The sequence below is a fragment of the Bombina bombina genome, chromosome 1 (assembly GCF_027579735.1).
Source record: "Bombina bombina isolate aBomBom1 chromosome 1, aBomBom1.pri, whole genome shotgun sequence".
NCBI classification, from domain to species: domain Eukaryota; kingdom Metazoa; phylum Chordata; class Amphibia; order Anura; family Bombinatoridae; genus Bombina; species Bombina bombina.
Genome location: NC_069499.1, coordinates 1439826916 through 1439850884, shown reverse-complemented (window position 1 = coordinate 1439850884; position 23969 = coordinate 1439826916). Strand labels below are relative to the sequence as shown.

The 23969-nt window shown below is 41.8% G+C and overlaps 1 protein-coding gene across 2 annotated transcripts in view; it reads right to left on the bottom strand.

Moving 5' to 3' along the window:
* LOC128652593 (receptor-interacting serine/threonine-protein kinase 3) overlaps positions 1-23969 on the bottom strand; it is a 124381-nt gene that overhangs the window by 19280 nt on the left and 81132 nt on the right. For both annotated transcript variants that reach the window (XM_053705529.1, XM_053705526.1), the window contains one exon: positions 907-1065. In XM_053705529.1, coding sequence (XP_053561504.1) covers positions 907-1065 — 159 coding nt within the window. The remainder of the gene's footprint in view (positions 1-906; positions 1066-23969) is intronic.

Below are 23969 nucleotides of genomic sequence, written 5' to 3'. Positions count from 1 at the left end.
AAAAGGATAAAAGAAAAAGATACCCCCAGTTTTCATAATACATAAGGCAACTAAAAAGTAAAACCATTAATTAATAAAAAAGGACATCATTCTATGATACCATTTACTAAATAATTTTAAAATAAATAGTAATCTAAATTATGAATCATACACACTTTCAGGCTTTCCTGAGTCATTTACCTCACCCAGAGTTAGATTACAAGTGAGGCGCAAACTGTTTCGCGCAAGCAATATCGTCTTTTCGCAAACTTTTTTCATTGCGCTGATTACAAGTTGAGCGAAATCACAATTGCGCTAGCGCCATTGCCATTTATGTTTCAATCCTTAACACAAAAGAAGCTGTTTTTTTTTACTTGTAATACGAACGCAACCCGACTAGCGCAAACAGCTTAATTCTAGCTGAGTTTTCACAATCCCGAAAAAAAAAATACAGCGCCACTTAATCTAGCCCCCAGTATTGTAAGAAGTCAAAAATAATAAATAATTTATACTTTATTATATATGCACAAAAGGGTATCTTAAAATACATTACAAAAATCGTAAATACATCAAATTTATTTAATAAGGCAATGAACCAACACATATTGGAATATATTCTAGTGCTTTTGAAAAAAGAATATTGAATTATATATCTACAACAAATCCTAAGATTACAAATAAGTTTAGATGATTTTTGGCTTTGTTTTCTACATAATTCCAATCCATTAGAATCTTTGCTCTCTCAATTGTAAACTGTTTGCAGCAATGTCCTCCTCCTGTAACAATTATAATGTAAAGTCTAATTATATTTGATCACAAATACATAAAGTGGCTAGCTACTTACATCTGACAAAATGTATACGTAATCATTTTAGAGAGCACATTAATGATAGTCTCAAATGGCCACAAATACATATACCTACTCACTTGCAAAGCTAGGCCTTCTGTTAGGGTTTTCATGCCAGCATTGTATCATTAGTTGCTTGGCATTACGCACCATTGGTACATTGCTTAGCTTATCCAGGACTTCTTCAGATGGTCTTTGACCCTCAGGTACTTTGCGTTGAATCAGTGTTGGGAGTGCTCCTGTAAGGCAGAGTAATGTAACAGTTTTACTAAATAAATAAAAAATCAAGGTAGTTTTTTATTTTATTTAAAGGACAATTCTAGGCTAAAAATAAAATGTTCTAGTTTATAAAAATTATTTTTTTTAAAACAATTAGTTTTTTTGTTATGTTTTTAACCCTTGTAAATAGGCTAAATAAATACATAGGGTCAGATTATAAGTGGAGCACTTACAGTTACACGCAAGCGAGAAGGGGTTTATCAAGGGTGTCTGCTCGCATGTTTTTTTTTGGTTGTATTACAATTTGAAAGTGCACTCGATCGCTTGAGCGCAATTGAAGTTAATGCTCATAGGGATATCCCGTCCTCAGAGATATGGTTAATTGTTTCACAAAACAAACAAGTGTCACAAAACAAAACAAAAATGCATTACAAAGTACAGATACACATACCTGAAAAAATGATTAAAAAAAAATGCACAAAAAAGTTATAAGGGCTCAAAAACGTGAGGTATCATGTGTTAAAAAAGAATAGGCATAGAGATACTGTATATACATATACTGTACATCACTAAAGACATATGTACACACATTTATTATATATACATATATATATATATATATATATATATATATATATAAAACTTTCAAGTTTCAGATAGAGCAGGCAATTTGAAACAACTTTCCAATTTACTTCTATTATCAAATTTGCTTTGTTCTCTTGGTATCTTTTCTTGAAGAGTAAAACTAGGTAGGGTCATAAAAGCTAAGGAGTGTGCACGTGTCTTTAGTACTCTTAAGAGACAAACCACCTATTCCGTCATACATTATCTAAAATACTTTGAACTCTAAAAAATAAGACACAACAACTTTTAGTGGGAGAAAGACCAGTCACGGTTACGTTTATTCAATAATCAATTTAACTGCTGGGCTAATATTATCCAATATTAGGCACTCATATTTCAATATATATAAACATAACTAGAACTTGTAACAAGTTCGTAACTAAACAGTGGCGGCATCTAAAACCCTAAAACTAACCCCTACTGACAGACAGCCAAGGCTCCTTCGAGTTTGGTAGCGGGACACCTGGCTGTTCCCGCCCCATGGCATGAGAGAGAGCTGTGAAGACAGAGATCTTTGGCCTGCATTCGTAAGGGAGAGGACCCCTAGGCCAGCACCTTGTGGGCATAACCCCTCTCCTTTTTCTAGACCGTCACTCTTCTCTCTCGATGCCCACACCTAGAGCCTTGCCCGACCACCAGCTAGGGCATATCTCCCCCAGCCCTGTAGAGCGACCTTCTACTGGCGAGTCATACAACCCCCTTGCAAAAGGTGGAAGCTATATTAAGACCCGGGCTTACAAAAGACTGGCTCAACTAAACCTACCCCAGCTGGGTCATCGTACTACCTCACCAAGCCACATCGTTGCGCCACCTTCTTCAACCCATGGGACGGGGGGCGGGAGATTTCTCCTTGAAGTCTGGAACAGGAAGAGGCCGGGATCACTGCTGCAGGGACCTATAAAGGCAAGCACAAACATCCACCTCCCCACTTGCAACAATGTAACAAACACAACATTAGAGCACTCCAGACTTCAAGTTAGTTGTCTCTTAATGTTGTTACAGGCCCACTAGAGGGCCCTCCACTATCATAAGAGACAAACCACCTATTTCGTCATACGTTATCTAAATTACTTTGAACTCTAAAAAATAACAGAAAACAACTTTTAGTGGGAGAAAGACCGATCACGGTCACGTTTATTCAATAAACAATTTAACTGCTGGGCTAATATTATCCAATATTAGGCACTCATATTTCAATATATATAAACATAACTAGAACTTGTAACAAGTTCGTAACTAAACCGTAGCGGCATCTAAACCCTAAAACTAACCCCTACTTACAGATGGCCAAGGCTCCTTCAAGGTTGGCAGCAGGACACCCGGCTGTTCCCGCCCCATGGCATGAGAGAGAGCTGTGAAGACAGAGATCTTCTGCCTGCATTCATAAGGGAGAGGACCCCTAGGCCAGCACCTAGTGGGCATAACCCCTCCCCTTTTTCTAGACCATCACTCTTCTCTCTCAATGCCCGCACCTAGATCCTTGCCCGACCGCCACAAGAGGAACTATAATAAATTACTCTTGCCGCCACCTAGTCAACAGGTACCTTAATTAAATAGAAAAACCAACCAAAACTTTTTTTCTCTTTCTGTTTTTTTTAGTGTTAATCCCAATTTTCAACACCACAATATTTTGTGCGTCTGTTATATAACTCTTTATTTTTTTATTACTCCTAAAAGTGCTTTCCTGATGTCCTTCAGAAATAAGTCTAACCCAACATCCGTCAGGTGCACACCATCAGGGCGATAAAGGTCAAGTAAGTTTGTGCCAGATAACAAAACCACCCAGTCCCATGACCAATATAGGAATTTATGAAAGTCGCTATTACAGCCGAGGGCAATTGCTTATTTTGATAATAAAATTTATAAAAAGGTATCAATTACCATGTATCACATATATAAAACTCTATGGGTTATATTAAATACTTTATATGTATAATAAACCACAATCTTCAAGTTAAAACATTTAAATGAATATTTATTTAATGTATGGTACAAAAAAATAAAAAATGAATAGTAAGTTGTGGCCACAACTGTATTGCGCTTATATAAAAACATTAACCATTCTTAGATAAAAAGATAATGCTGATCTAAATGCTGAATCTAAACGTTGTATCTATTAGTAACTGACGTAATTTCAAATATGCAATGTGTGATATAGAATTTATACAATTAAATTTCCCTCTGTTGTACAGAACAATAAGAACGAGGATCGTTTGTTACAAAAAAAAAATTTATGATTCCAAAATGAATCAATAAGTTTCAAAATGTCCGTGTATATATTTAATCCTGGTTTATATCGATATTTGAGATGTAACCATGCATATTTTTAATCATCAATGTTGATATAAATAAAGATAATCTTCGGAATAGGTGTAGTCAAAATATCAAGGTGTGAAAAAGTTCATAAAGTGCAATTCTTAGATCCGTGTAAATAAATAGGTGAATATCCTGTGCAATGTACAGCTACGTTAATAGTAGCTTCTTTGCTAGTGTTGTGATCCAGTAATAGTAGTAACTTCCTTATGAGTTCCTAAATGTTCAGTGTTAAATGAAAAACTTCAGCTGATGGACAGACTTACCTGGCTGTGCTCCCTGGCCAACGTTATGCTTTACGCGGCAGAAGTACTCACAGCTTCTTCACTGTCTGTTGCAGCTAAGGTCCGCTTGGCTTGTATGTTGGCGGAGCAGACCGCTAGATCCTTAGTGTCCTTCGTCCTCCTGGATTCTATTGATAGAAGCTGGTCGGCAGGTGATAATCGGGTTACTCCACAGATTACTTTTTCTATGCGTTTCAGCACTATGTGTGCCTTTATCAAGTGCTGAAACGCGTAGAAAAAGTAATCCACACCCGCACTGGAGGGGAATCCTCAGCTAAAACACCTGGTGAAACAGGGGTGAACAACATTACTCGAAACTCAGGCCCCTACTCGGGATTTATCTAACCGCCCCCCCCCCCCCCAGCAGCAAAAACCCACTGCCATGCCTCCTGTAGCGTAACTTGAATTTGCCAAACACTCGCGGAAGGTGCTCCCCAGACTACCCCGCAGGTGCTTTTTTACATTTTTTTATTTTTTTATGATAAGGGCCTGATGTATGCTTTGTACGTCCCTGACTTCCAACGGCCTAATTGATTTATCTCTGCCACGGATGACCCTTTAGCCGCCACGCATTTGGCCACCCCTATTCTAAACGAATGGGGGGCAATCCTGCCCGGGTCCAACTCCGTGGCCCCCGCAGCACTCGCCAGAATCTTCCTAAATTGGAATAGTGACAATGCACTGCCATCCTCATGCAGCAGAAATTGTTGCCCTCCCGCCGGTCTAATCCGCTCAAAGTCCCTGACACTCCTTACCGGGCAACACTCGGAGAAATCATGCTTGTTTAATGGCAATCAAGCCCCTTTACCCTCCTGATCCGTCTTAGACTGAGGGACCAACAGCAACAGCCCATCCTCCGACGACCTGATATGCCCTACTTGTATTCCACTCGAGCCTCGTGCTCTGGCGAACGACACAAGCTCACCTAAATGCAAGGCTCCCGCGAAGGCTAATGAGAATGCCGTGCGGGAAAGCATGGCCTCATACTCCGATGAACACACCTCCCACAAGGCCAACACCAGTTGCCTCAAGCCAAGTGGGGTAATAGGCTCTCTCTGATCCGACGTGCGGGGGACCAACCTGCCCCAGCACTTCAGTACCTGCCGTACCAAGAAGGACTCACCCAGAGCTCTGTTAAAAAAGTCTGGATACACCCTCTCATCTCAAGCACGACAACCACTCAAGGACCAGTACCTGAGATGCTCTGTGTGCTTCACTACCCCTCCGCTGACAAAATGACACCCATTGACCCCAATCTTTGCGGTAAACCTTCCACGTCTTCGGGGCCAAGGATGCCTGAATCAGTGGGAGAATGGCTTCCAATCCTGTGCCATATGCCAAAGAAAGGAGGGACACTTTAGTCCAATGGCTGCCGCCCTAGGTACCAGTCTCCTTAAGTGACCCCAATTAAAATGAGATAACGCATCCGCCACCCCATTCTGCACCCCTGGCAGGTGAAGACAGCGCAACACCAAATGCTTCAGGTACGTCACTACAACGGGAGATGATGTGGACAATCTGTACACCACACTCATATTGTCCGTCCAAAAATAACCTCTCTGTCCTCTAGCATGTGCCCTCATAGCTCAATAGCTACCACTATTGGAAACAGTTCCAACAGCGTCAGGTTCCTGACCAGACCTGTAGAAACCCCGGACTCTGGCCAAGGAGCGGCACTCCACTCCCCATTGAGATATGCCCCGTAACCAAATCCCCCAGCTGCATCTGTAAATAGGTGCAACAGCTGGTTGGACATTGGAGGAACCCTCCAGATACAGACCCCATTGAAGAAGACCAGGAAGCGTTCCCAGACACCCAGGTCCTCCTTGATGGCAGTAGTAATCTTAATCCGCCTGCGCTGTCCCACAGTGCCCTTCAGCTGGCTCTCCAAGTGCCGGTTGAAGACTCTCCCCAACGGAATTGCCCTACCCGCGAAGTTAAGCAGGCCCAACAAAGACTGCAGTTCCTTTAAGGATATAAAGCTAGCCTTGTAAACTGCCCTTACCACCTCTAGTAGGCGGTCAACCTAGTCCTGTGGCAACCTGCACGTTGCTTGGGCCGTGTCAATCTCTATCCCTAAAAAGGTGAGACATGTGCAAGGCCCTTCTGTTTTGACCTCAGCCAGCGGCACCCCAAACTCTGCTTTCATGCTCTGCATGACCGCCATCAGCTTGCCCTACTCTGTGGACCCTGCTCCCCCTATTAACAAAAAATCATCTAGGTAGTGGGCCACTGCCCCCCCCACCTGATGCCCTCTGCACCGCACAATGAAGGTATGAACTGCAACATTCAAACAATGAGCATGATAAGGAGCAACCCATAGGTAGACATTTATCTACAAAGTATTCACCCCAACCTTCATGCCCATCAACCGAAAGGCTGAAGGATGAAGGGGCAGGAGCCGAAAATGCGGACTCAATGTCCAGCTTGCCATCAATGCTCCCCACCTCTTGCTTCGCACTATTGCCAATGCGTTGTCAAATGGTTGGTAATGCACAGAGCTTAGGTCTGGGTCAATAGCATCGTTGACTGACGCCCCTTTCGAGCAGGACAAATTATGTATGAGCCTAAACTTCCCCTGCTCCTTCTTAGGGACTACCCCCAAAGGAGAGACCACCAGGTCCAGCAGCGGAAGGGACGTAAAATTGCTTGTCCTGCCCAGGCCCTTCTCCTTACCCAATTTGTCCTTTACCACCTGGGGAAATTCGTACGCTGACTTTAAACCGAAAACCCCGACACTGCCCCCACAACAGGAATCCGAAAACCCCTGAGCAACTCCGCCGCTTCCTGGTCGTGGAAAGGTGCCAACCAAGGCGCCATTACCTCCAACTTAAGTGGCGTTTGCGCCTTTCCCCCCAGTGGCTCCCCTGGAGTCAGGCTTTTCCATTCCCTGCTCCCGTCTCTTGCTGCAATCACACCCTGGGTGAGGCCCATTGCAGAATTTGCAGATGTGCCGAAAGGAACACGCCATACTTCTGTCACACTGTTTATTCTGGTATTTCCAGCATTCTCTCCCGTGCTTCTTAGGCCTCGCCACAGCCCAGGCGGGCTGGCCGACACCGATGCCACGCTGTCCAACCCAAACTTTGACCACAAATGCATATCTTGCGTGCCAAAGCGCAGCAATGGGTTCCTCACCATCTTCCTACGGAAGGCCATATCGTACTCATGCCATGCCCCTTCCTTGAATCTGGTGTGAATGTCCTTTATCATATCCTGGTACTTAAGTTGTGCCCCTGCAGGGGCCACCTGTCCACATAGCAGGATGCCAACAGTCTAAAGCATTTCTGCCATTCCTCGTACGTCTCTGGCCTCCACACTTTCTTAGGCCCAACGTCCCCTGCTGCCCTTTCCTTGTCCCTAAAGGCACACAAGGACAGCTTGAATACATCAACGTACCAGCCCTCCTGAATCCTCTTGACCATCTTAGATTTAAGGTGGCCATATATCAAATGCACCAGACACGGGTAGGTGTCACCCTGAGCCTCCACCTTCCTAGCAACCACCTGCCCCTGTCCCAGGACTGGGAACCCCTGGGCTTGCCGCCCTAGCTCCCCAACCTGTGGCCCCTTACTAGCCTCCTTAGCCTTGGACTGCGCAGCCGCCATCTTTTTTATCCACCTAAACATCCTTTTCTGACCCTTGCCTACTAGCCCCAGCTCCTCACCACTCCCAGACCAAGAATCGCTAGAAGCTGAACTAGTGTCAGTGTGTGTCGTGTTTATGTGGGTGCACTCACCGCAATGGGCTGCCTGCCCCACGACTCCTCCTGAAGACGGTTGTAGTGCCTCTGCCGCCTCTCCGACCATCTCCCTGCTGGATCCCACCATCATTGAAGTGCCAGCAAGCCTGGGATCCCCCTGTACCATATCTTGCCCCCTTTCAGGGCCCACACGCCTGTACACCATGGGACTTCCATGCTCCCTATCCCCATCACACGCTCTTCTCCCATTGCCATCCGCAACATTATCACCTCAGCCACTTATCCCCGCGGTCTCCACAACAGTCCGGCGAGCTACCACCTCATTCCCCCATTGCAGTTGGCCCCCATACTGCTCATCAACTACTGCGGCCTCCGTCCTGTACGGGCCTTGCACACTACCAGCCATGTCTGGGCCCATACGCCCCTTAGCGGAGCTCCCCCTGCCCCCTGAAGGCCCTTCCCCCACACGGAGACTCCCCCACTTATTAGGGGTGCTCCAGTGCTGTGCCTTGGGTCTCCAGTCCTCCCACTCGCGACCGCGCACCTGACCATCTGAAAATAGTGACGGTGATGCAGCGCGTGACATGTCGCATTGGTGGGAAGGACTGGGCGAGGACGGCAGCCATTGCTGCTGCCGGCAAAATGGGCAGAAGCTCCGTCGCGGCCCCCCACCAGGCCCCAATTGCCAACTGCCTGCCTGCAACTCAGCTGCCTGCTGTCCCCCTCCAGGTGCCGTATCCATCGCACTGTGCACACCAGGTGCCCTAAGACCCCCTGCCTGGGCCCCTGCTAACCTTGACACCCCACTAGGGCCTGCCCCAGCACCCAGCTCACTACCTTGGGGCCCACCTCCCACAGGGGAACTCGCCTGTTCTAGCCTTGGGCCTTGCCCACGTCCCCCACGCACTACTACCAAGGGCCTCCTAACTGCCATCCTAGCTCTTCCAAAGGCCCTAGCTGGGGGGTGGGTTTGAGGGGAGGGGGGTACCACATCTTCATCGCTTGACTCCCTCCTTTCTCCTGCAGGCCCTCTTTTCTTAGATGCCAGCTCCACTCCTTCTCTATAACACTTCGGAGGCACCGAATTCCTTCTGGCTCTATCCATCACCGACAAAAAAAACGTGCAGCTCAGCAGTGAAGATTTCTCCTTGAAGTCTGGAACAGGAAGAGGCCGGGATCACTGCTGCAGGGACCTATAAAGGTAAGCACAATCATCCGCCGCCCCACTTGCAACAATGTAACAAACACAACATTAGAGCACTCCAGACTTCAAGTTAGTTGTCTCTTAATGTTGTTACAGGCCCACTAGAGGGCCCTCCACTATCAATGGCAGCAGTGTTTTGCAACATTATTTGTAGCTTTGTTATACAATGTAAAAACATATTTATGCAATGTTCATATTTAATAGTGTTATACTGTGTATTTATTATTATTATTATTATACTTTATTTATGAAGCGCCAACATATTCCTCAGCGCTGTCCATGGGTACACTTCATTTAAATAAAACAATGATATAAACTTTTAAGAGACAAGAGAACATTTTACAAACACATCAGGAGGAATTGAGGGCCCTATTCCCGTGGGAACTTACAATCTAGAAGAGTAGGAGGTTAAGAAACAGGAGGGGAGGACTACAAGAGTGAGAAAGAAGTTTATACAGAGTTAGATGAGGGAAATATTAGGTAAGTGAAATTAATTTATTATTGAGTTGGGTGGTAGGCTTCTCTGAAAAAAAAAGTCTTCAGGGAGCATTTAAAGGAAGAAAGATTAGGGCAGAGCCTGACAACACGAGGGAGAGTGTTCCAGAGGGTAGGTGCTGCATGACAGAAGTCCTGCAGTCTAGCATGGGAAGAGGTGATAGTCAAATTTGCAAGGAGCAGGTCACTGTTGGATCTTAGTGGGCGGACTGGAGAATACTTGTTGAGTAGAGAGGAATGGATAGGTAAGAGGGAGCTGCGTTGGTGAGAGCTTTGTATGTAAGGGTGAGGATTTTGAATTTAAAGGCACAGTCTACACCAGAATGTGTATTGTTTTATTACCCATTCCCCAGTTTTGCATAACCAACACAGTTATAATAATACACTTTTTCCTCTGTGATTACCTTGTATCTAAGCCTCTGCAGACTGCCCCCTTATTTCAGTTCTTTTGACAGACTTGCATTTAAGCCAATCAGTGCTGGCTCCTAGGAACTCCACGTGCGTGAGCACAGTGTTATCTATAAGACACACATGAACTAACACCTAGTGGTAAAAACTGTTACAACAGATATGAGTGGTGGCACTGAGGAAGTAGGCACAGTATATGCTGTGAGCCTGACACACAGGCTGGCATTGGCAGGCTGGCCTGCTGGCAACTAAAATTAAATAACACTAGCAGACTGATGAAAAAGTTTTTTTTTTTTTTTAAATTACACTAATGTTAAAACAGATATGAGTGGTGGCACCGAGGAAGTAGGCACAATATATGCTGTGAGCCTGACACACAGGCTGGCAGTGGCAGGCTGGCCTGCTGGCAACTAAAATTAAATAACACCAGCAGACTGATGTAAAAGTTGTTTTTTAAAAAATTGACACTAATCTTACAACAGATATGAGTGGTGGCACTGAGGAAGTAGGCACAGTATATGCTGTGAGCCTGACACACAGGCTGGCAGTGGCAGGCTGGCCTGCTGGCAACTAAAATTAAATAACACTAGCAGACTGATGTAAAAGTTTTTTTAAACACATTTTACACTAATGTTACACCAGATATGAGTGGTGGCACTGAGGCTGGCAGTGGCAGGCTGGCCTAGCAACTGAAATTAGATTACACTAGCAGACTGATGTAAAAGTTTTTTTTTTTAAATTTACACTAATGTTACACCAGATATGAGTGGTGGCAGTGAGCAAGTAGGCACAGTATATGCTGTGAGCCTGACACACAGGCTGACAGGCAGGTAAATGCAATAAAATTACAAAAAAAAAAAAATTACTGAAGTTCTAGCCTTAAAAAGGGCTTTTTGGGGTGCTGTCCTTACAGCAGAGATCAGATGAGTCCTTCAGAACTGTAGTGGACACTGAATACACTAGCCTAGCTATCAATTTCCCTATAAAATCATCAGCAGCAGCAGCAGCACTATCACTCCTCTCACTAAGAATGCAAGATCAGAATCATTCTAAAATGGCTGCTGCCCAGGAGCTGTGAGGGTCTGGGAGGGAGTGTCTGCTGCTGATTGGCTGAAATGTGTCATCAGACTGTGAGATACAGGGTCAAAGTTTACTCAATGATAAAGAATAGGGGGCGGGTCAAACATCGCATATGTTCGCCCGCCGCGGCGAACGCGAACAAGCTAAGATCGCCGGGAACTGTTCTCCGGCGAACTGTTCGCGACATCACTACTCCCTATCTTTTATCCAGTTATTTATCCATGAGCTAACATTTTCAGCTATTCCCAGTCCCTTAATGTTGTGCACCAATCTCTCATGTGGCACTGTATCATATGCCTTTGCAAAAAATCTAAGTATATCACATCAACTGATTCCCCTTTATCTATATTTTACTTACTTCCTAATAAAATCTAATTAGATTAGTTTGACATGATCTATTTCTCATACAATCATGCTGATTTGAACTCCCTTATAATCCCTTCAAATATCTTCCCCACTATTGATGTTAGACTAACTGGTCTATAGCTTCCTGGATCATCCCTGCTTCCATTTTTGAAGAGTGGCACCACATCAGCTTTACGCCAATCCTGGGGTACCATGCCTGAGGATAATGAGTCTTAAGAGTAGAGATTTGTCTATAACAGTGCTAAATTTCCTTAACACCATTGGATGTATTCCATCTGGGCCTGGAGTTTTATTTACCTTAATATTATCCATTTTTTTTCCTGATATCCTCTATACATAACTCAGTTAATGGTATGTGCTGACATATTCTAGTTTGTTCCAAAGTATAGTCCATTGGTTCCTCTCTTGTGTATACTGAACAAAAAAACTGGTTTAGTATCTCAGCCTTCTCCCTGACACTGTTAAAGGGACAGTCAACCATAGAATTGTTATTGTTTTAAAAGATAGATAATCCCTTTATTACTCATTCCCCAGTTTTGCATAACCAACACAGTTATATTAATGTACTTTTTACCTTTGTGATTACCTTGTATCTAGGAACCTTCTTCCAGCCCGCTAATCACATGACTGTGACTGTTTATTATCTATTGTCTTAAATTTAGCATTGTTTTGTGCTAGATCTTAAATAACTTTCTGTGCCTGAACACAGTGTTATCTATATAGCCCACGTGTACTTTTAGTCTCTTTGTGTTGAAAAGAGATTTAAAAAGCATGTGATAAGAGGCAGCCCTCAAAGGCTTAGAAATTAGCATATGAACCTACCTATGTTTAGTTTAAACTAAGAATACCAGGAGAAAAAAGCAAATTTGATGATAAAAGTAAATTGGAAAGTTGATTAAAATTAAAAATCCTATCTGAATAATGACAGTTTAATTTATACTTGACTGTCCCTTTAACCATGCTACCCTCCATGCATTTTATTGTACCTACAGTATATTGTCCTTCTTAGATTTGGTGCTATTTATGTACTTAAAGAACCTTTTAGGGTTAGACTTAGAGGGCGCGATCCGATATACGCCGCAGGTTTCGTCGCAAGCGTGGAAACCTGCGCCGCCCGTAGTTTCAGCTTGCAACTCGAGCTATCCCATATACGGCGCCGTCAGAGGCTAAAGTGCCGTAAGTCTCACAAACCAGCGATGTCCAGAAATCTGCGTAAGTACAAATTTCTGGAGTCGCCAGTGACTTACGGCACTTTAGAAACTACCGCCGCATAAAAAACCTGACTAAGTTATTAAATCACCCGTACTGTCTAACACGCCTCCCAAACATAGCCCGACACGTCTAACCCTCTATCCTCTATCCGCTATCCCCCCTCACTCTCCTAATAATAATAAATGTATTAACCCCTAAACCGCCGCTCCTGGACCCCACCGCACCTAATAAAGTTATTAACCCCTAAACCGCCGCTCCCGGACCCCGCCGCCACCTACATTATCTATATTACCCCCTAATGTGAGCCCCCTACACCGCCGCTACCTATTTTATCTATATAACCCCCTAATGTGAGCTCCTACACTGCCGCCATCTATATTACCTACCCCCTAATGTGAGCCCCTTACACCACCACCATCTATATTAACTACCCCCTAATGTGAGCCTCTTACACCGCTGCCATCTATATTAACTACCCCCTAATGTGAGCCCCTTACACCGCCGCCATCTATATTACCTACCCCCTAATGTGAGCCCCTTACACTGACGCCAGCTATATTAAATACATTAACCCCTAATCTAATCCCCCTAAAGTAATCACCTCTATTACCAGCCCTTATAAGGGCCTTTTGCGTGACATTGCCCCAAAGTAACAGCTCTATTGCCAGCCCTTAAAAGGGCTTTTTGCGGGGCATGCCCCAAAGAAATCAGCTCTTTTACCAGCCCTTAAAAGGGCTTTTTGCAGGGCATTGTCACAAAGAAATCAGCTCTTTTGCATCTAATCTAAAAGGGACACTGTACCCAAAATTTTTCTTTCGTGTTTCAGATTGAGCATGAAATTTTAAGCAACTTTCTAATTTACTCCTATTATCAAATTTTCTTCATTCTCTTGGTATCTTTATTTGAAATGCAAGAATGTAAGTTTAGATGCCGGCCCATTTTTGGTTAATAACCTGGGTTGTCCTTACTGATTGGTGGATAAATCCATCCACCAATAAAAAAGTGCTGTCCAGAGTACTGAAACCAAAAAAAAGCTTAGATGCCTTCTTTTTCAAATAATGATAGCAAGAGAACGAAGAAAAATTGATAATAGGAGTAAATTAGAAAGTTGCTTAAAATTGCATGCTCTTTCTGAATTACAAAAGAAAAAAATTTGGGTACAGTGTCCCTTAAATCCCCCTACACCGCCGCCACCTATAATAAATGTATTACCCCCTAATCTAATCCCCCTACACCGCCGCCACCTATATTAAATACATTAACCCCTAATCTAATCCCCCTACACCGCCGCCACCTATATTAAATAGATTAACCTCTAATCTAATCCCCCTACACCGCCGCCAGCTATATTAACTATATTAACCCTAATTATATTAGGGTTAATATAGTTAATATAGTTATTATATTATATTATATATATATATATATATATATATATATTAAGTATAATAACCCTATCTAACTCTAACATCCCTAACTAAATTCTTATTAAAATAAATCTAATTAATATTAATATTATTAATTAAAATATTCCTATTTAAATCTAAATACTTACCTATAAAATAAACCCTAACGGCTAGATTTGGAGTTTGGCGGTAAAAGGGCTGTTAACGCTCCGCGGGTTTTTTTCTGGCCGCACCATAAATTTAACTCTGGTATCGAGAGTTCAAACAAATGCTGCGTTAGGCTCCAAAAAAGGAGCGTAGAGCATTTTTACCGCAAATGCAACTCTCGATACCAGAGTTGCTTACGGACGCGGCCGGCCTCAAAAACGTGCTCGTGCACGATTCTCCCATAGGAAACAATGGGGCTGTTTGAGCTGAAAAAAAACCTAACACCTGCAAAAAAGCAGCGTTCAGCTCCTAACGCAGCCCCATTGTTACCTATGGGGAAACACTTCCTACGTCTGCACCTAACACTCTAACATGTACCCCGAGTCTAAACACCCCTAACCTTACACTTATTAACCCCTAATCTGCCGCCCCCGCTATCGCTGACCCCTTCATTACACTTTTAACCCCTAATCTGCCGCTCCGTAAACCGCCGCCACCTACGTTATCCCTATGTACCCCTAATCTGCTGCCCTAACATCGCCGACCCCTATGTTATATTTATTAACCCCTAATCTGCCCCCCACAACGTCGCCGACACCTACCTACACTTATTAACCCCTAATCTGCCGAGCGGACCTGAGCGCTACTATAATAAAGTTATTAACCCCTAATCCGCCTCACTAACCCTATCATAAATAGTATTAACCCCTAATCTGCCCTCCCTAACATCGCCGACACCTACCTTCAATTATTAACCCCTAATCTGCCGACCGGAGCTCACCGCTATTCTAATAAATGTATTAACCCCTAAAGCTAAGTCTAACCCTAACACTAACACCCCCCTAAGTTAAATATAATTTTTATCTAACGAAATAAATTAACTCTTATTAAATAAATGATTCCTATTTAAAGCTAAATACTTACCTGTAAAATAAATCCTAATATAGCTACAATATAAATTACATTTATATTATAGCTATTTTAGGATTAATATTTATTTTACAGGTAACTTTGTATTTATTTTAACCAGGTACAATAGCTATTAAATAGTTAAGAACTATTTAATAGTTACCTAGTTACAATAATTACAAATTTACCTGTAAAATAAATCCTAACCTAAGATATAATTAAACCTAACACTACCCTATCAATAAAATAATTAAATAAACTACCTACAATTACCTACAATTAACCTAACACTACACTATCAATAAATTAATTAAACACAATTGCTACAAATAAATACAATTAAATAAACTATCTAAAGTACAAAAAATAAAAAAGAACTAAGTTACAGAAAATAAAAAAATATTTACAAACATAAGAAAAATATTACAACAATTTTAAACTAATTACACCTACTCTAAGCCCCCTAATAAAATAACAAAGACCCCCAAAATAAAAAATTCCCTACCCTATTCTAAAATACAAAAATTACAAGCTCTTTTACCTTACCAGCCCTGAACAGGGACCTTTGCGGGGCATGCCCCAAGAAGTTCAGCTCTTTTGCCTGTAAAAAAAAACATACAATACCCCCCCCCAACATTACAACCCACCACCCACATACCCCTAATCTAACCCAAACCCCCTTAAATAAACCTAACACTAATCCCCTGAAGATCTTCCTACCTTGTCTTCACCATCCAGGTATCACCGATCCGTCCTGGCTCCAAGATCTTCATCCAACCCAAGCGGGGGTTGGCGATCCATAATCCGGTGCTCCAAAGTCTTCCTCCTATCCGGCAAGAAGAGGACATCCGGACCGGCAAACATCTTCTCCAAGCGGCATCTTCTATGTTCTTCCATCCGATGACGACCGGCTCCATCTTGAAGACCTCCAGCGCGGATCCATCCTCTTCTTCCGACGACTAGACGACGAATGACGGTTCCTTTAAGGGACGTCATCCAAGATGGCGTCCCTCGAATTCCGATTGGCTGATAGGATTCTATCAGCCAATCGGAATTAAGGTAGGAATATTCTGATTGGCTGATGGAATCAGCCAATCAGAATCAAGTTCAATCCGATTGGCTGATCCAATCAGCCAATCAGATTGAGCTCGCATTCTATTGGCTGATCGGAACAGCCAATAGAATGCAAGCTCAATCTGATTGGCTGATTGGATCAGCCAATCGGATTGAACTTGATTCTGATTGGCTGATTCCATCAGCCAATCAGAAAATTCCTACCTTAATTCCGATTGGCTGATAGAATCCTATCAGCCAATCGGAATTCGAGGGACGCCATCTTGGATGACGTCCCTTAAAGGAACCGTCATTCGTCGTCTAGTCGTCGGAAGAAGAGGATGGATCCGCGCTGGAGGTCTTCAAGATGGAGCCGGTCGTCATCGGATGGAAGAACATAGAAGATGCCGCTTGGAGAAGATGTTTGCCGGTCCGGATGTCCTCTTCTTGCCGGATAGGAGGAAAACTTTGGAGCACCGGATTATGGATCGCCAACCCCCGCTTGGGTTGGATGAAGATCTTGGAGCCAGGACGGATCGGTGATACCTGGATGGTGAAGACAAGGTAGGAAGATCTTCAGGGGATTAGTGTTAGGTTTATTTAAGGGGGTTTGGGTTAGATTAGGGGTATGTGGGTGGTGGGTTGTAATGTTGGGGGGGGGTATTGTATGTTTTTTTTTACAGGCAAAAGAGCTGAAATTCTTGGGGCATGCCCCGCAAAGGGCCCTGTTCAGGGCTGGTAAGGTAAAAGAGCTTGTAATTTTTGTATTTTAGAATAGGGTAGGGAATTTTTTATTTTGGGGGTCTTTGTTATTTTATTAGGGGGCTTAGAGTAGGTGTAATTAGTTTAAAATTGTTGTAATATTTTTCTTATGTTTGTAAATATTTTTTTATTTTCTGTAACTTAGTTCTTTTTTATTTTTTGTACTTTAGCTAGTTTATTTAATTGTATTTATTTGTAGCAATTGTGTTTAATTAATTTATTGATAGTGTAGTGTTAGGTTAATTGTAGGTAATTGTAGGTAGTTTATTTAATTATTTTATTGATAGGGTAGTGTTAGGTTTAATTATATCTTAGGTTAGGATTTATTTTACAGGTAAATTTGTAATTATTGTAACTAGGTAACTATTAAATAGTTCTTAACTATTTAATAGCTATTGTACCTGGTTAAAATAAATACAAAGTTACCTGTAAAATAAATATTAATCCTAAAATAGCTATAATATAAATGTAATTTATATTGTAGCTATATTAGGATTTATTTTACAGGTAAGTATTTAGCTTTAAATAGGAATCATTTATTTAATAAGAGTTAATTTATTTCGTTAGATAAAAATTATATTTAACTTAGGGGGGTGTTAGTGTTAGGGTTAGACTTAGCTTTAGGGGTTAATACATTTATTAGAATAGCGGTGAGCTCCGGTCGGCAGATTAGGGGTTAATAATTGAAGGTAGGTGTCGGCGATGTTAGGGAGGGCAGATTAGGGGTTAATACTATTTATGATAGGGTTAGTGAGGCGGATTAGGGGTTAATAACTTTATTATAGTAGCGCTCAGGTCCGCTCGGCAGATTAGGGGTTAATAAGTGTAGGTAGGTGTCGGCGACGTTGTGGGGGGCAGATTAGGGGTTAATAAATATAACATAGGGGTCGGCGATGTTAGGGGCAGAAGATTAGGGGTACATAGGGATAACGTAGGTGGCGGCGATTTGCGGTCGGAAGATTAGGGGTTAATTATTTTAAGTAGCTTGCGGCGACGTTGTGGGGGGCAAGTTAGGGGTTAATAAATATAATATAGGGGTCGGCGGGGTTAGGGGCAGCAGATTAGGGGTACATAGGTATAACGTAGGTGGCGGTCGGCAGATTAGGGGTTAAAAATTTTAATCGAGTGGCGGCGATGTGGGGGGACCTCGGTTTAGGGGTACATAGGTAGTTTATGGGTGTTAGTGTACTTTAGGGCACAGTAGTTAAGAGCTTTATAAACCGGCGTTAGCCAGAAAGCTCTTAACTCCTGCTTTTTTCAGGCGGCTGGAATCTTGTCGTTAGAGCTCTAACGCTCACTGCAGAAACGACTCTAAATACCGGCGTTAGAAAGATCCCATTGAAAAGATAGGCTACGCAAATGGCGTAGGGGGATCTGCGGTATGGAAAAGTCGCGGCTGTAAAGTGAGCGTTAGACCCTTTAATCACTGACTCCAAATACCAGCGGGCGGCCAAAACCAGCGTTAGGAGCCTCTAACGCTGGTTTTGACGGCTACCGCCGAACTCTAAATCTAGGCCTAAGATAGCTATAATATAATTAATAATTACAATGTAGCTATTTTAGGGTTTATATTTATTTTACAGGTAACTTGGTATTTATTTTAACTAGGTACAATAGCTATTAAATAGTTAATAACTATTTAATAGCTACCTAGTTAAAATAGTTACCAATTTATCTGTAAAATAAATCCTAACCTAAGTTACAAATACACCTACACTATCAATAAATTAAATAAACTACAAATATCTAAACTAAACTACAATTAAATACACTAAACTAAATTACAAAAACAAACAAACACTAAATTACAAAAAATAAAAAAACATTACAAGAATTTTAAGCTAATTACACCTATTCTAAGCCCCCTAATAAAATAACAAAGCCCCCCAAAATAAAAAAAATTCCCTACCCTAATCTAAATTACAAAAGTTAACAGCTCTATTACCAGCCCTTAAATGGGCCTTTTGTGGGGCATGCCCCAAAGAATTCAGCTCTTTAGCCTGTAAAAAAACCCAACCACCCCCCATTACAACCCACCACCCACATACCCCTATTCTAACCCACCCAATCCCCCCTTAAAAAAACCTAAGTCTAACCCCCAAGTGCTCCTTACCTGTCCTGAAGACCGGCGGAGAAGGTCCTGTTCCAGGCGGCGACCTCTTCTTCTTCCAGGATCCAGCCGGCGCGGAGCGGAGGAGTTGAAGACCGATGACCGCAGAGCTGAAGACCGTCCATCTGGAACTGAAGACCGGCGATGCTGGAACCGAAGACCTCTGGAACTGAAGACCGGAGCCAGAACGGGGAGGATCCTCTTCATACGATTGCCGCTGTACACTGAATAGGAATTCAAGGTACGCAATTAAAAATGGCGTCCCTTGAATTCCTATTGGCTGATTTGAGCCTTCAAATTCAAATCAGCCAATCGGATGCGAGCTACTTTAATTCTATTGGCTGATTTGAATATCCTCTATTTTTATTAGAGAATACTTTGTCCCAATTTATGTTATTTAATGATTTCCTTAAATCATTGAATTTTGCTTTCTTAAAATTAAAAGTCTTAGTTAAACCTTTAAGACACTGCTTATGAAAAGAGATTTCAAATGTGACCATGTTATGATCACTGTTACCCAAATGTTCTTTAACTTCTACTGTATGTTTGATATTATATCTGTATTGTTTGATAGCACTTAATCCAAAGTAGCTTTACTCCTAGTTGGCTCCTCTATTAATTGTTACAAGAAGTTATCCCTGAGAATATTTAAAAATATATCCCCCCCTTAGCTTAATTACTAAGAGCCATTGGTAGTTTATTGTAGGCTAGGTTTTTTTTTATTTTGGGTGGGCTATTCAAATCAGCCAATAGGATTTAAGCAGCTCTCATTCTATTGGCTAATTCGAATTAGCCAATAGAATGAGAGCTGCTTAAATCCTTTTGGCTGATTTAAACAGCCAATAGGATTTTAGCAGCCCTAATACCTATTGACTGATTTGAATTTTTCAGCCAATAGGAATTCAAGGGATGCCATCTTGAATCACGTCCCTTGCAATTGAAGATCCAGTGTACGGTGGCGACCATATAAAGAGGATGCTCCTCACCGGATATCTTCAGGATGGACCAGCTCCGCGCCTCCGGGATCAAGATAGAAGATGCCGCCTGGATGAAGATTGAAGAGGCCGCATGGATGAATACTTCTCACCACTTGGATCAGGACGTCGCCGCCGGGATGAAGATGAAGATTGTTCAAGCTGGACTTCAAAAACTGTAAGTGGATCGTCAGGGGCTTAGTGTTAGGCTTTTTAAGGGTTTATTGGGTGGGTTTTATTTTTTAGTTTAGGGTATGGGCAGTAAAAGAGCTAAATGCCCTTTTCAGGGCAATGGGTAGCTTAGGTTTTATAGATTTTTATTTTATTTTGTTGGTTTGGGGGGGTGGGGGTTTGTAATGTTAGTTGGTCTTAGTAATTTTTTTTCAAAAAAAGAGCTGATATCTTTAGGGCAATGCCCTACAAAAGGCCCTTTTAAGGGCCATTGGTATTTTATGCTAGATTAGGTTTTTTATTTTGGGGTGTTTTTTTATGGGTATTAGAATAGAAATAATTTTTTTATTTTTGATAATTTGTTTATTTTGTGTAATGTATAGTTTAGGGGGTGTTTGTATTTTTTTTTTAGTAAAAGAGCTGTTTAACTCAGGGCAATGCCCTACAAAATGCCCATTTAAGGGCCCCTCAAAAGGACCTTTTAAGGCCCCCTGGTAGTTTGGGGGTGGGCGTTTGTATAGTGTTAGGGGTGTTTGTATTTTTTTGGAGTAAAAGAGCTGTTTATCTCAGGGTTTTTTATTTTGGGGTGTTTTTTTTTTTTTTTTAAAAAAAGGGTATTAGAATAGGAATAATCTTAATTTTTTTGGATAATTTCATTTTTTTTGTAATGGTAGTTTTTTTATTTTTTGTAATGGTAGTTTTTTTTATTTTTTGTAATGTTAGGTTTTAGTGTAAGGTAGCTTAGGTTTTATTTCACAAGTAATTTTGTATTTATTTTAACTAGGTAGTTAGTAAATAGTTAAAATAAATACAAACTTACCTGTGAAATAAAAATAAAACCTAAGCTACAATATAACTGTTATATTGTAGCTAGATTAGGTTTTATTTTACAGTTAAGTATTGCATTTTAACTTGGTATTATTTAGTTAATTATATTAACTTTAATTTAGATCTAATTTAATTTTGTTAAAGTTAGGGTGTGTTAGGGTTAGGTTTAGGGGTTAATATAGTTTAATTTAGGTTGTTGTAATGTGGGGGGCTGGCGGTTTAGGGGTTAATAGGTATTTAGTTAATAATTATAAGTTTAATTTAGATCTATTTTAATTATGTTAAAGTTATGGGGTGTTAGGGTTACGTTAGGGTTAGGGTAACGTTAGAGTTAGGGGTTAATAGTTTAATTTAGGTTGTTGCGATGTGGGGGGCTGGCGGTTTAGGTGTTAATAGTTTTATTTAGTGGTAGTGATGTGGGAGGCCAGAGGTTTAGGGGTTAATAGCTTTATTTAGGTGGCGGCAATATCGGGAGCGGCAGATTAGGGGTTAATAACTTTAATATAGTTGCAGCGATATTGGGGTGTGGCGGATAAATGGTTAATAACTTTAGTATAGTGGTGGCGATATCGGGAGTGGCAGATTAGGGGTTAATACCATTATTTAGATGGCGGCAATATCAGGAGCAGCAGATTAGGGGTTAATAAATTTAGGCAGGCGTCTGCGATGTCGGGGCAGCAGATTAGGGGTGTTTAGACTTGGGGTTTATGTTAGGGTGTTAGGTTTAAACTTTATTTTCTTTTTCCCCATAGACATCAATGGGGCTGCGTTACGGAGCTTTTGTTTCTGCGATCGCAGGTGTTAGACTTTTTTTTTTGCCGACTCTTCCCATTGATGTCTATGGGGAAAGTGTGCACGAGCACGTCAAAACACTGCTGCTTTTGTGTGCAGTATGGAGCTCAACGCAGCCATATTGCCCGCACAAGCCGTGTTTTTTTAAACTTGTAATGGCAGCGCTATAGGGAATTAAATAACGTAACTTTTGTTGCGTTCGTTAATTTCTCTGTAACGCTCAAAACTCGTAATCTAGCTGTAAGTTAACTGCCAAGTCATGTGAATCATCCCACCAAGGTTCAGTTATACTGATAACATCATAGTCCTCTTCTGCAACTTAGAGCTCCAGCTCCCCCATTTTGGCATGCTTCTTGTATTTGTTGTCATACATTTAATTTTTATGTGCTTTCTGCTGCTACTTGGTGTGCTTTCCTCCAAACTTTCTAATGTGACATTTCTTAAGTCATCGTTTCCTTGAGATATTATAGGAGTGACATATTCACAGACTGATCTCTCTGTTCTATTGTGTTCTAACTGACCCTCCCCCTTTGCCTAGTTTAAAATATTCTCTAAACGTTCTACCATCCTTTTCCCCCAACACACCTGCACCCATGTCATTCAGGTGCAATCTATCCTTACTGTACAAATTGTACCCAAGTGAAATGTCAGCCCAGTGCTCTAAAAAGTCAAACCCCTCACTTTTACACAATGTTTTTAACCATGAATTAACAGACCTTAGCTCCTTCTGCCTTACTGAGTTAGCACACAGCACTGGTAACATCTCTGAAAATATTACTTTGGAGGTCCTTGCTTTAAGCTTGCTACCTAACTCCCTGATTCCTTTATTAGTAATAATATGTACCATGACTGCAGAATCAGACCCACATCCCTCAAACAATCTATCAATATGCTCCCCAATATGCCTAACACAAGCCCCTGGAAGACAGCAAACTGTTCTATTTAAAGGGTCTGGATGACAAATTACCCTATCAACCTTCCTACCACCAACATCTGCCTCAGGCCCTGACTTGTATGCCCCTTTTCCATGACTGAAGGACTGTTAACTATAGTATGCCCCTCTACCATGTCTGAAGGACTGCCCGCCATATTACGCTCCTCTTTCACGACTAAAGGACTGTTACTATACAAGGCAAAGCAGCCCTCTCTGACACTGCCACCCCTGAACTGATATACCCAACATCTTCACTTAATCTGGAAAATCTGTTGGGTGTACCAGCTCAGAACAGGCTCTTCCGCTTACCTTTACTTTGCCCTCTAACTGTGACCCAGCAAAATTCTGCAGTCTCCTCATCTAAATCCTCCCAATTCCCAGTGCAAGAACCATTATTAGCCAGCTAATTCCTATCCATTTCCCTTTCACGTGTCTGAATTTCATGCAGTGTTGCAATTCGTTCCTCCAGAACTCCAATACGAGTTTCTAAAGAGACAATATGCTCACATTTGACACAGACATATAATCCCTGAAGTGGCTGCTCCAGGGATTCAAACATGTGGCAAGCTGTACACTGAATGAGATTCTCACACATACTTACTTAAAGGTTTAACTTAAAAATATAAAATAATTATATTTCCCCTAGGTTACTCCAAATCCTTGTTTGCCTAACTACCTTGTTTAGCTAACTGCTTACTTAAACAGACAATCTTACTTTAACAGATAATCAATGCAGCAGACCCTCTCAGAGCAGACTAACAGAGTTACTGTGCTAGATTTATAGAGTAGGTAGGCCCACACAGGTGAAAATAATCCCTCCCATAATTACCCACACAGGAAACAAAAAACAAACACACCAAAACAGAAGGGTAGAAAAAAACTAACATACAGGAAACCTATATCAGGGAACTCCCTCCTATATGGGAGTAGCTGTCATCCAAAAGAAACAGCAGCTGCAGTGGCTAAAGGCGAATTTATTCGCCTAAAAAGGAATTGTACGGAAGAAGCTGAATACAACAAACAGGCAAATGAGTTAGTACAAAAACTCACTAAGAGGGGCTATCATAGGAATACCATTACAAAAGCCAGAAAACAGTGTAGTAATATACATAGAACCAATCTACTAAAATACACTACTAAGAAACAAGA